Here is a 12,967-nt window from a genome sequence, read left to right as displayed (position 1 = left end):
AACAATAGTTCCTCCTTCTTGGGTTGTGTGAAGATTAACTGACGTGGGAAAAGCATTGCGAGCAATCTCTAGCACAGAATGACCACTCAGCAACTGTTACCTATCATGACCTTCGTGCCGGGTCCTCTGCAAGGGCTGGGGTGGGAAGGGGGACACCCAGCCTTCAAGCTTGAGGAGCTCACAGTCTACCAGAGAGGGAAGCAAAGGATGAAATAGCACATGGCACTGCAAAACACATCACATGCTGAACGAGTACCAGAGAGAGAAGCAAAGGATGAAATACCATGTGGCACTGCAAAACACATCACATGCTGAATGAGTACATTCCAGGAGAGGGCGCAGGGGCTGGGTGAAGGTGACTCCATAACATGCAGGAAAAATCTGCACAACAGTTAATTTCCAGAAGGGAACCACCATTTAGAATCGAAACACTGTGGAGACAGAAGCTAACAAACAGCTCTTCTACTCGCTTCCTGCCGGAAGCCCCCTGGTTATACTATTTTAACTCTTGGTCACCTCGGCATACGAACTCACTTAGTCTCATCTTCCAGCAAGGGCAGGAGAGGCAAGTCACCACTGACTGCTGCCCATACACCTGCTTACCAGCAGGACACTCGATCACTTCCTTGTGAGCTCAGCTCTACTCCTACTTGCAGGGGATGAGAAGTCTGATTACCCAGTGGGATCACGACTCTTAGCAAAATGACCTGACCCATAGCTAAACCCAATTCTTAAAAAAAAAAAAAAAAAAAAAAAACTGGGGCGGGGGAACCACCAAATTTTACACAGGCCAACACTTTCATCAGAGGTTATGATTCTGACCCACAGCCCAAAACTTTAGTTTTAGAAACAAGACAAATCAAAGCAAAAACCAAAGGCTTTTCTATGTTACTCACTTCATGACCTCCAAAGTCAGGAGTGCCTGCTCTCACCTCTGCGCCACCTCCTGTGCCCTGGGCACCACCCCACTGAAGTCAGGAGAGGACCCAGGCCTCAATCTCTAAGGCCCTTTCTCCTTACCCATTGTAGAGAGGGCAGAAAGACAGCCAGAGTGCAGGGCTGCAGTAGAGCTCTACAGAGCTGAACTAGGCCCAGAACAGAATCTTCAAGAACAAAATGCCTCACGAGCCACAAATCTAAACAAATAAAATCTGCTATACCTTAAGTTCTACAGCCTGCGCAGCAGTGCACAATAAAAACCCCTGTGAACTGCCCATCTCTATTTTTTTTGTTTGTTTGTTTTTTTTTTTTTGAGACGGAGTCTCACTCTGACGCCCAGGATGGAGTGCAATGGCACGATCTCGGCTCACTGCAACCTCCACCTCCCGGGTTTAAGCGATTCTCCTGCCTCAGTCTCCTGAGTAGCTGGAACTACAGGTGGGTGCTGCCACACCTGGCTAATTTTTGTATTTTTAGTAGAGACGGGGTTTCGTCATGTTGGCCAGGACAGTCTCGAACTCCTGACCTCAAGTGATCCACCTGCCTCAGCCTCCCAAAGTGCTGGGATTACAGGTGTGAGCCACCACACCCGGCCACCCATCTCTTATCTCTCACCAACATCTGTCCCTCAAGGTTGCGTTGGGCATAACCAGCTTCTCGATTCTTGCTGCTCAGCAATCACTGGTGACCAACAACTACACTTCCCTTCATCATCACTGACTGTGTGGTCTTCATACAAACCAACGGTATCACAACCATGGGACAAATCGATGATGAGTTATCAATGTGTTAATGTGGATGGGTTACTATGGCCAAACCATACATGGATTAAAATAGAAAGCTGTGAATACCTACAACAACCAAAACATGTGTGGATAATGACCACAAAACAATGTTACAAAAAAAAACCCACGACAACTCAAAATACCAAACTTTTGGATTTACTCAAAATTTAACTTAAAATAGGGATTTAAAACTGCAAAAAGTTCCCATCAGTTTAATTCAGAGAACAAAGTATTTGTCAAGTTTTTTTTTTTTTTTGAGATGGAGCCTTGTTCTATTGCCCAGGCTGGAGTGCAGTGGCACGATCTCCACTCAATGCAACCTCCACCACCTGGGTTCAAGTGATTCTCCTGCCTCAGCCTCCTAAGTAGCTGGGATTACAGGCGTGCACCACCACGCACAGCTAACTTTTGTATTTTTAAAAGAGACGAGGTTTCACTGTGTTGGCCAGGATGGTCTCAAACTCCTGACCTCAAGCGATCTGTCCACCTTGGCCTCCCAAAGTGCTGGAATTATAGACATGAGCCACAACACCCGGCCCAAGAATTTTTTTTTAAAGAAAGAATACTATTTTCACATGTGTAAAGTCACAGTTAAAATACACTACCTTAGTTATACTTAAATTTTAATTCATTCAGTTTATCTTTTTTTTTTTTTTTTTTTTAAGTAAAGAAACCAGGCAGGTGTGGTCGCTCACGCCTGTAATCTCAGCACCTTGGGAGACTGATGTGGGCAGACCACTTGAGCCCAGGAGTTCAGACCAGCCTGGGCAACATGGCAAAATCCTCTACGACAATACAAAAATTAGCCTGGTGTGGTGGCGCGTGCATGTCTGTGGTCCTAGCTACTCCAGAGGCTGAGATGGGCCTATGAGCCTATGAGGCAGAGGTTGCAGTGAGCCCAGATCACGCCACTGCACTCCATCCAGCCTGGGCTACAAAGTGAGACCCTGTCTCCAAAAAAGAAAAGAAAAGAAAGAGTTTAAAAAAACAAAACAAAACAAAACAGAAATTAAGGCAGGCATTAAGCCGTCTCACCTCCCTTACTCCCAAACAAGTTTTGCTTTACTTGCGATAGAAGTCACTTGCTTGGCATACGCAAAATCAAACAAAAAAAGGTAACATGTTTCAAATAAATAAAATCAATAAACTTTTTACATCACATAAAATATACCTAGTTTTAATCTCAAACCGTATACATTACGCATTTCTTAGAGCCCAGTTTCACCTGCTTAATAACCTGGGCCCTGTTTGTGCCAGGGGGCTCAGAATTTCCAGATGTCCTCAGGGGTCATGCATCAAACCAGACACTGCCAGCGAGAGGTACAGGGTAGGGAAGAGGGAGTAAAAGGTCATGGGAGGGGCTGAGATGGAGGGAAGTGAACAGGATGTCTGACAAGGGGCTTCTAGTAACTTGAGACAGGGAAGGTGTATTTGGGGCAAACACAAATCATTTTTAAGAAAAGGTTAAAGGTTTACAATGTTCAGTAAAATATATAAACAACAAAAAAATCACTATGGCTCTGAATCTGAAATATTAATCAAACTTCTAAGACTCGACCAAGTTCTCCATTCAATGGTGAAGAAGGAAAGCTACATAGCTTTTTCACTCGAGGGTGACATGTAAGCTTTATGGGAAGCTGAGGCGGGAGGCACTCCCCAGTTTCTTCCCACCACCCTAAAACTTTGCACCTGGACCAATTTAAGGGTATGATTTAAGGAAAAGACCAGCGAACTTCCAGTAATACCATAAAGTTCAAGATTAAAATCTGGAGTAGAGACTTCAAAACACATCAATAGAGAAAGGAGCAATACTTCACAGTAAAATTCAAGGATTTTAGAACCTCAGAAAGCAGACTTTAAGAATCAGGGAGTCCAGCTCTCTTGTTAAGGGTGGACAAACCGAGGCAACCAGCTTGCTCAAGAGCGCACCGGCGATGAAACGCAGAGCCGGGTGGGGGCCAAGGCCCCGACGCAGCCCTAGGCGCGTCCCCAGCCTCTGGGCCATTGTGCCGCGCTGCCCGGACTCCATTCCCGTTCCCGACTCCGCCGCGGTCTCCACGGTTCCGCCCCGGGCAGGAGGCAGCCCCAGGCGCTGGGTTCGGAGGGCCCGGCCGCCCGTGACCTTGGTGGACTTACATAAGCCCCGCCGCGGGCCCGGCGCCTCCGCCCGTGCCCCGCGGGCCAGGACATTGGACAGAGGACGGCCACCCGCCCACCACGGCCCCCAGCCCGGCCCCCGGCCCCTGCCCCACCCGGCCCCCATCCTCCTGCCTGCCTTCCTCGGGCGCTTGGGGCCCGGAGGCCGCGCTCGGCCTGGGAGCTGCCCGTGAAGGTCCCGGGGCGGGGCGCGGCGCGGGCCTCACCTTCGGCCACGTCCTCCTCGATGGCCCCCTTGACCTGCGAGAAGCACCACTGGAAGTCGTTGCCGCCTGCGGGGCAGCCGCCGCCTCCGGCTCCTGCAAACACAACGGGGCGGTCAGGCCGGCCGCGGCCCCCGCCCGCCCCCGCGGCCCCCGCCGGCCCGCGCAGGCCCCTCACCTGCCATGGCAGCCGGCGGCGGGACGGGCGGGGACCGCGGCGGACCAGAGAGACGGCCTCCGCGCCGCTACAGCCGAGCGCTCAGCCCCGGCCGCCACCGCCGCCGCCGCCGCCGCCGCCGGGGAGGGATTTTTTTCCCTTTTCAAAATGGCGCCCAATGCCCGTCGCCCCGCTCGATGACGTCATCGCCCTCCGCCTCCTCGGACGGGCAGCGGACGGGGCGGGACGCCGGGGGGCGGGGAGGAGGTTGCCGGGGGCGTCCAATGCGCCTGCGCCTGCCGACCCCAGTCCCGGGCCCGGCGCCGCTCGGCTTGGGGAGGAAGGGACGCCTGGGCGACTGCGGAGGGTAGCTGGGGTCGGCGGGCGCAGGCCAAGTCCTCGGCCCGCGGTGCTAGGCCTCCCGTAGTGGTCCACTGTGCGCCCGGCGCTCCCCTGAACACTAGCGCCGCCGAACGCCCCTACTCTCCGGCAACTCCGGGAGGGCCTAGGCTGCGGCCGGACACGCCTTCGGGGCGCCGCTGGGCCGGACACGCCCCCATCCCGCATCGGCCAATGGGAGCGTGGGTTCTCCGCCGAACCGCCAATGGAGGGCGCGCTTGGCGGCGGTGGGCGGGCATGTGGGCCGTCCTCACCTGAGCGCGCCGCACCTGAGCCCTACCTCCCGCCCACTGCCCCCGGCGCGGAGTCTCGGTCGGTCTCCCTGGCCGAAGTGTAGGGGCGCCATCTCTGCTCTCTAAAGATCTCGACCTCCTGGGCTCAATCCATCCTACTGCTTCACCTCGGAAGTAGCTGCGAGCACAGGCACGCGCTGCCAGGCTCGCGAATTTTTTAATTTTTTGGTAGAGACGGGGTTCTATGTTGCTCAGGCTGGTCTCGAACTCCTGGGCTCGAGCCATCTGCCTGCCTCGGTCTCCCAACCCCGTCCACCTCCCTTTCGTAGCGCACCGTTGCTCACCAGATGGCTACCTTACAGGTTCTTGGAGCTCCCAGTGCAGTCTTGGGGAAATAGGGCCGATCGTTTCTTCATTTGCGGGTGGTTTTCTCTGGCACACTGAGCGATTACGGGTGCTCCTCGACTTGCAGTGGGGCTACCCTCCCCGCCAATAAGCCCTTCCTAAGTAAAAAATGCATCTAATACCCAATCTACCCATCGTAAAGTTGAAAAATGTGAAGTCGAGCTACGATCAGGGAGACTGTCTCTATGGGATTGATGTCCGGAATCAGAACTTCTTTCAGTATAGCTGCAGTGGGCACTGATGGTATTGCACCACTAAAAGACAGTCGCTGCAAATCAGGAACATTCATCCACTCCAGTCGGAGCTGGAGAGAAAAATCAGGGAAGAAGGAAACGTGTATGGGGAGAGTTGGAATCTTGCACGGGGTGACTGGAGAAGACTCAGGGATAAAGAGTAAGCCATGCAGACGTCTAGGAAAGCTTGGCCAGGAGGGAAGACCACCAAGTGCCAGGACAGGAAGGAGGGCCATGCCTGGCATGGGCAGGAGGCAGCCGGAAGCCGCATGGGTGCAGAGTGAGTGGAGGGAAGGCCAGGGGTTGGAGTCAAGGCAGGGAGGTAAGTGGAGGAGGATGGACGGTGGGCAGGCCATTTAGGGGACTTGAATTCTGAGTGAGATGGGCTTATGAACGGAAGAGGATCGTGATGGACTGGGGCTTTCACAGAGCCACCGTGGATGCTCTGCTGAGAATAGCCTGTGGGGACCCCAAGAGCGGAAGCAGGGAGACCAATCAGGTGGCCAGCTGGGCTGAGCAGGCACGGGGATGAGGATAGAGTGGTGAACATGGGGTTGGGTGGTGAGAACCAGTCAGATTTCAGAGAAAAGCTCTTTGACAGCAGAGGCCCTGGGATTCGCTGATGGGAAAGATGTGGTGTGAGAGAAAGCAGGGACTTAGGAACAACTGCTCTCGGGTGGTCTGAGCACCTGGAAGGATGGAGTTTCTGTAACAGAAGGGCTGCAAAAGGCACCGCTGGGTGGGGGCGGTGCAGCCCGACCAGAGGTTCGCTGTCAACACATAGCGCTGTTGCACAGACAAACCAGGAGCACACAGGGAAGTCAGAGCGAGAGCATCAAGGTGAGAGCACTTAGAGTTTCAAGTCAGGAAACTGGGTGAGGTCACCACCTCCTGGAGAACCCACTCCAGGACCCATTGAAGACGGGAGAGAGTGGCTGCTCTGTGATGCTGTGTGGTGAGTATACACGATGGACCATTTGGTTGTAGTGACTGGGAGGCCATTACTGACTTGGATGGAGCAGTGGCTATGGAATGACAAGTTTGCAGAGGGCTCTGGGGACAGTGGCAGGGGGGAACTGGAGGCAGTGAATACCTACTTCTCTGTTGAGGAGAAGAGCAGAAAAATGGGGCTGTAATCTCCTTTTTAAAATGTAGATTTAGCCTATCTGCCCAGGAAGGCACTTGAAAAAGTGAGTTAATGACCAGATCCCTCTTATAAAAACCCGACAATTTACACATTTGGAAAAAGAGGAACTTTATTTCTTATACATGGTTACAGCCAGCAAGATGGCCATCCCCCAGGCCAAGATGGGAGATGGCTCTTCGAAGGAGGAGGGGTTGGGGCAGAAGCTCTATGCTGAACAGGTCGGCTAAACATACATAGTCCACAGGCTTTGGGAGGAGCTTTAAATACTCAGGAAGGGGGTCTTGACACATGCGTATTATGTAACACAGGACCCAATCTCACTCTGTTGGGGAGACTAAACCTTTGAATATATTACGACTGTAATCCCAGCACTTTGGGGGCCGAGGCTGGCAGATAACCTGAGGTCAGGAGTTGGAGATCAGCCTGGTCGACATGGCGAAACCCCCTCTCTACTAAAAGTACAGAAATTAGCCAGGCGTGGTGGCATGTGTCTGTAGTCCTAGCTACTTGGGAGACTGAGGCAGGAGAATCCCTCGAACCTGGGAAGCGGAGGTTGCAGCGAGCTGAGACTGCGTCATTACAATCCAGCCTGGGTGACAGAGCATGACTCTGTCAATAAATAAATAAATAAATAAATAAATAACTTACGATTAGGCCCTGTACCTCCAGAGGTCTTTTCAGGACAGAAGGCATGCAGATGTGCAGCCTCTGTAAACCGGCCAGAACCAGTCCCCGGTCAGCATTTTCTTTTTTTTTTTTTTGAGACGGAGTCTTGCTCTGTCGCCCAGGCAGGAGTGCAGTGGCGGGATCTCAGCTCACTGCAGGCTCCGCCTCCCGGGTTTACGCCATTCTCCTGCCTCAGCCTCCAGAGTAGCTGAACTGCAGGCGCCCGCCACCTCGCCCGGCTAGTTTTTTGTATTTTTTAGTTGAGACGGGGTTTCACCATGTTAGCCAGGATGGTCTCGATCTCCTGACCTCGTGATCCGCCCCTCTCGGCCTCCCAAAGTGCTGGGATTACAGGCTTGAGCCACCGCGCCCAGCCAGCATTTTCTTATCAGGAGAAAGTTACAGTCTTCTGTCCAATGGAAGCTGTAGTTACGGCTCCCGGAATAGGACTGGGGGTCACTTAATGGCTGGTGGAGCTGCAGTTGTTTCATGTTGCTCATCTCGAGGCCAGTGCTTCGTTCGCTGCTGGAGGGAAGGCAACCGGACCGCAGTGGGAACGTCCTTTTCTCTGTAAGTGTGCCGTGTGTGGCTTCACCCTCCCCCAGCACAGCCTCAGGCCCTGTTTATAATTTGGCATCTTACTGCCACAGAGTCCATTCTGTCAGTCTTACGGTCTCTAGCTTAATGTTAACGCTGGTCTGTCGTGTCTAAACCACAAAAGGGAGGGGGTATCAGGCCTGTCTGACTTCCCATCCCCCATTATAGCCTCAGTGTTAAGGTTTTCCTGGGGTCCCCCTGGCCACAGGGGGGTTTGTTCAGCCAGGGGGGGACATAGGATTTTATTTTTAGTTCATATGTAACTGCTTTAATGTGTATTAAATATGTCTTTTGAAGTGATGACAAGATAATTAGTTTTTGTTTAGAATATATTTTCTGGTTAATTAGCTACCATTAAACTGTAACAACAAGATGTAGCCACAAAAGTAACATATTTCTGAGACTGGTGGGCTGCCTTCCCTGCATCCTACTGTGCATCAGCTGACCAGCAAGAGATTTTTAACTATTCTTATGATGCTAAAAACTTAAAATATTTGGCTAAACCACAATTACTTTTGTGCCAACCTAATAATAGCTCAATGAATTTTTGTGTTTGGATTCTAATTGGTGTTTACAAGTTTCTGAGTATTGACAGCAATTTTATTTTTAAAAATTCTCACAGCTGAATTGAAAACGCCTGGTGTGTATTAGAATCTAGCCTGTTGTCATCATAGAAGGCAGTACTATTCAGTAACAAAAAGGCATGAGCTACTACTGATACAAACAGCAGTCCCAAATGAGTCCCTGAAATATTATGAAAATGAAAGGAACCGGACACGGAGGCGTGCAAGCGGCATGCGCCCCTTTGTTTTACCACACTTAGTCTCATGTGTCAACGTAGCGAGGGTATAGTATCTAGTTATTTCATCAAAACTAAACCAAGTATTGCCACGAGGGTGTTTTGTGGATGTGGTTAACACCCACAGTCAGTTGACTTTGAGAAAAGGAGATTACCCTTGATAATTTGAGTGAGCATGATCCAGTTAATCAAAGGCCTTCAGAACAAATACTGAGGTTTCTTGGAGAACAAATTCTGCCTCCAGCCTCCTGCATCAGCCCTTGCCTGAGATTCTCACCTGCTGGCCTGCCCTGCTCACCCTGTGCACCCTCTGTTTTTAACTCGTCAGCCTCCACAATCGTGTGAGCAAGTTCCTGAAAATAAAGCTCATTCCATACACGGTTTCTCTGAAGAATCCTGAAGTTCAAGAACAGGCAAAACTGCTCTATAGGGATTTAAAAAATGGCGTGGGGCCTGGCGCAGTGGCTCACACCTGTAATCCCTGCACTTTGGGAGGCTGAGGTGGGTGGATCACGAGGTCAGGAGTTTGAGACCAGCTTGGCCAACATGGTGAAACCCTGTCTCTACTAAAAATACAAAAATCAGCCAGGCGTGGTGGAGCACGCCTGTAGTCCCAGCTACTCAGGAGGCTGAGGCAGGAGAATCGCTTGAACCCTGGAGGCGGAGGTTGCAGTGAGCCGAGATCGCGCCACCGCACTCCAGCCTGGGTGACAGAGTGAGACTCCATCTCAAAAAACAAAGAAAAAAGGCGTGGGGCACGAGGGTGGGGGGATTGACTGGAGAGAGCGGGAAGAAACTCCCTGGGTTGGTGGAAGTGTTCTGCGTTCTGATGGCAGCAGCTGTTACACAGCGTGAATGGTTGTCAAGACTCATTGAACTAGAAACTTAAAGTGGACCCATTTTATTGTACGTGAATGATACCTCCATAAAATGGATGTTTTTTTTAAAGGATTGTTTTATTTTAATGGCTGATCTATTTTAATGGCTGAGCTTTTATTGCTTGGTGTCTTCCTCCTTGGACAAAGTCATGAAGATCTCTTCCTTCTTGGCCTGCAGGTGCTCTTCATGGCGCTTGCATGCTTCCTTGGTCTTAGACCTGCGGGCCTCAGCCTGGTCAGCCAGGAGCTTCTTGCGGGCCTTGTCTGCCATCAGCTTGTGGCTGTGTTCCGTGAGAATCTGCTTGTTTGTGAACACATCCCCCTGCTCCTTCAGGTACGGGCTGTGAACCATGTGGTGTTCAATCTTCCTTGATTCCCGGTGTCCCCTGAGCAGCCAGTGCAGGATCCTCATTCTCCTCATCCACGTGACCTTCTTGGTATTTGGGCATTGGCTGTACCCTTTTGCTTACCAATGCCTATGTGCCTGCCCTTCCGGTGGGCCAAGGTGCTTTTCCGGCCTTGAGCCGGGAATGGACAGTCACTGGCTTGTGGATGATCAGCCCATCTTTGATCAGCTTCCGGATCTGCTGACGGGAGTTGGCATTGACGAGTTCATTGGTCTCCTTGGGGTCCATCCAGACCTTCTTCTTCCCACAGCGGAGGACACTAGCTCTTCTGAAGCCTGAGCATACTCATGGCTGCGGCTGCAGCAGCAAAAGGAAAGAGCTCAAATGGATTGTTTTAAAGCCTAACTTACCATACATTTTCTCCAAGTCTATAAAGGAATTTATTTATTTATTTATTTATTTATTTATTTATTTATTTATTTATTTATTTTGTACAGGTTTTTTTTTTTTTTTGGTATTAAAAAGGATCCTTATTTTTCAAAGAATGAACTTCTATAAACAATTCTGTAATGAAATGAAAACAGTATCTTAATACATTAAAAGTTTTTGTTAAACAAGATTTTAAATTTTTAAAATTAGAAAACGTTGAGATTAAATTCTTTCAAAAGTTCAAACAAAAAAAAAAACCTGTACAATCTCCATTACATGTGTCTTTGTACACATCCTGGGCACTCTGAAAATGTTAAAAGTTTTTAACGTTTGACTGACAGAGGCAGCACTTAAAGGCTCCATGAATCTTTTTTCCGAAAAAGTATGCTTTCAGTAAAACATTTTACCATTTTATCTAACTATGCACTGACACTTTTGTTCTTCCTGAAAAGGGGATTTATGCTAACACTGTATTTTTAAGGTAAAAATATACATGTAGAGATATTTTAACTTCCTGAGTGACTTATACCTCAAATGTGATTTAATGAACAATTTCTAAATTTTAGAGTGAAACAGTATGTGTAGGTCTACACATGCATCTTCAACTAGGGTAAAGCTCAAGAGCATGTCACAGAATTTATACCTAAATTACCTAAGAAGTTAAGCAATGCCTTTATCCCCAAACTTTACCAATAAGTCTTCTCAAATAGAATGTTAGTAAAATGAATCACTGAAAAGTTATATTTTTGAATTCACAAAATACCAGTAGCCATTTTAGACTGTCAACTTGGACATTTTCTTGATTCACTAGCAAGAAATTTCTTGCAGTACAAAAAGATAACAAATAATTAAAATATCTGCTTTATCATACAACTGCACTCCCTCCTAAAGTGTCTAAAATGATTAGGAATTGTAGCACTTTCTTTTGCATAAAACCCTTTCCTCTTCATAAAACCCTGAGGTGAAAGGTTATTAATGTAATAAAACCATAATTCATTTTGTATTAAATTGTAGCTTTAAAAAAATGTATAAAGAAATGTGACAACTTGTAAAGCTGCTCTGTACAGTTTTTCAACAAAATATTTCCATATCAACTTAGTCGAAGGGCCTAAAATGACCCTATAAAAACAATGTCCTTTTAACACGTTAGTGTCGAGATGAACGCCATTTTCCATCTCTACTACTGTCTCTTCTGTTTTCATAGTCATGGCTCCAGCCATCATGATTCCTATCTTCATAGAAGAAATCATCTCTGTTTCCTCTGTAATGATGGTCAGAGCCATGATCAGTGTAACGCTGTTCCCGGCTATAATGTCTATCTGCTAGGTAGGGATGAGAATTCATTCTGACTTTACGCTGTGATGACGGTGTATCTTGGCGCCACTGAGAGCTTGAAGACTGGTTAAAACTATGACTGTGTGATTGAACTGATGGTGAAAATCCTGATTGATCCAGAGGTGGAGAACCAAATTTTCCACCATATGACATTTGTCTCAAAGCACTGTTCATCACTGCTTGTCTCTGAAAATTTTCTGGAGAAGAGAAAGATCTCTGAATTATCTGAGCTGAGGAAGTCATGTTATCCATAGTCCTTTCGTACCTGCTGCTAGGAGATGTGGAGGTAGGGCTTGAATTGCCAACATGATGCTGGGGATATGACAAACTGACATCTTGCGAGGCATGACTACTTCCTGATCTAAATTGAATTTTGATAGGCCTTCCATAAAGTTTGATTCCATTAAGTAGATTCATTGCATAAGGAACAGATACTTCATGTTTGAAATTCACAAACGCAAACTGCTTTGGTTTACCATCCTTATCTTTTGGAATTTTCACCTTTATTACTGGCCCAGCCTGGTGGAAAAGCTCGAAAAGGAGCTCCTCGGTCACTTTCGTTTCAAGGTTGCCCACAAAGAGAGTCCGATCCGCTTCCGCCGCCGCCGCCCCCATCTCAGCGTCGCCCCCTCCCTAACCTGGCCCTATTTATTTATTTATTTTTGAGACAGAGTCTGGCTCTGTCGCCCAGGCTGGAGTGTGGTGGCCAGATCTCAGCTCACTGCAAGCTCCGCCTCCGAGGTTTACGCCATTCTCCTGCCTCCGCCTCCCAAGTAGCTGGGACTACAGGCGCCCGCCTCGTCGCCCGGCTAGTTTTTTGTATTCTTTAGTAGAGACGGGGTTTCACCGTATTAGCCAGGGTGGTCTCGATCTCCTGACCTTGTGATCCGCCCGTCTCGGCCTCCCAAAGTGCTAGGATTACAGGCTTGAGCCACCGCGCCCGGCCGTCTATAAAGGAATTTATATCTTAAGAGTCTGCAAATCACACTTCCCCCAAATACCTTTATTTTAAAATATTTTTTATTTAATTTTCTTTCTTTCTTTTTTTTGACAGAGTCTCACTCTGTCACCAGGCCGGGGTGCAATGGCACAATCTCGGCTCACTGCAACCTCCGACTCCCTGGTTTAAGCAATTCTCCTGCCTCAAGCTCTGGAGTAGCTGGAAACTACAGGTGCGTGCCACCACGCTCGGCTATTTTTTGTGTTTTTAGTAGAGACAGGATTTTACCATGTTGGCCAGGATGGTCTCTGTCTCCTG

The 12,967-nt window shown here is 48.9% G+C and overlaps 1 protein-coding gene and 2 pseudogenes across 4 annotated transcripts in view; all 3 read right to left on the bottom strand.

Annotated features, from left to right (window-relative positions):
• LOC111522076 (serine/threonine-protein phosphatase 2A 55 kDa regulatory subunit B delta isoform) overlaps positions 1-4,793 on the bottom strand; it is a 38,974-nt gene extending 34,181 nt beyond the window's left edge. The window contains exons 1-2 of one of the 3 annotated variants that reach the window (XM_026452992.2): positions 4,263-4,793; positions 4,088-4,180 (exon numbers count right to left, since the gene is read on the bottom strand). In XM_026452992.2, the coding sequence (XP_026308777.1) occupies positions 4,088-4,180; positions 4,263-4,269 (100 nt within the window). In that variant the 5' untranslated portion in view covers positions 4,270-4,793. The remainder of the gene's footprint in view (positions 1-4,087; positions 4,181-4,262) is intronic. The other 2 variants (XM_026452994.2, XM_026452993.2) reach the window with 2 other exon arrangements.
• Positions 4,794-9,713: 4,920 nt separating this feature from the next.
• LOC113223583 lies at positions 9,714-10,303 on the bottom strand (annotated as a pseudogene).
• A 175-nt stretch (positions 10,304-10,478) lies between these two features.
• LOC113223585 lies at positions 10,479-12,348 on the bottom strand (annotated as a pseudogene). The gene has a single exon (XR_003308787.1). The product of XR_003308787.1 is annotated as an RNA-binding protein 7 pseudogene (transcript).
• Between the last annotated feature and the right edge of the window lie 619 nt (positions 12,349-12,967).

Source organism: Piliocolobus tephrosceles, chromosome 9 (assembly GCF_002776525.5).
Source record: "Piliocolobus tephrosceles isolate RC106 chromosome 9, ASM277652v3, whole genome shotgun sequence".
Classification (NCBI taxonomy): domain Eukaryota; kingdom Metazoa; phylum Chordata; class Mammalia; order Primates; family Cercopithecidae; genus Piliocolobus; species Piliocolobus tephrosceles.
Note: the sequence above shows the minus strand (reverse complement) of the source record. Positions and strands in the feature narration are given on the sequence as shown.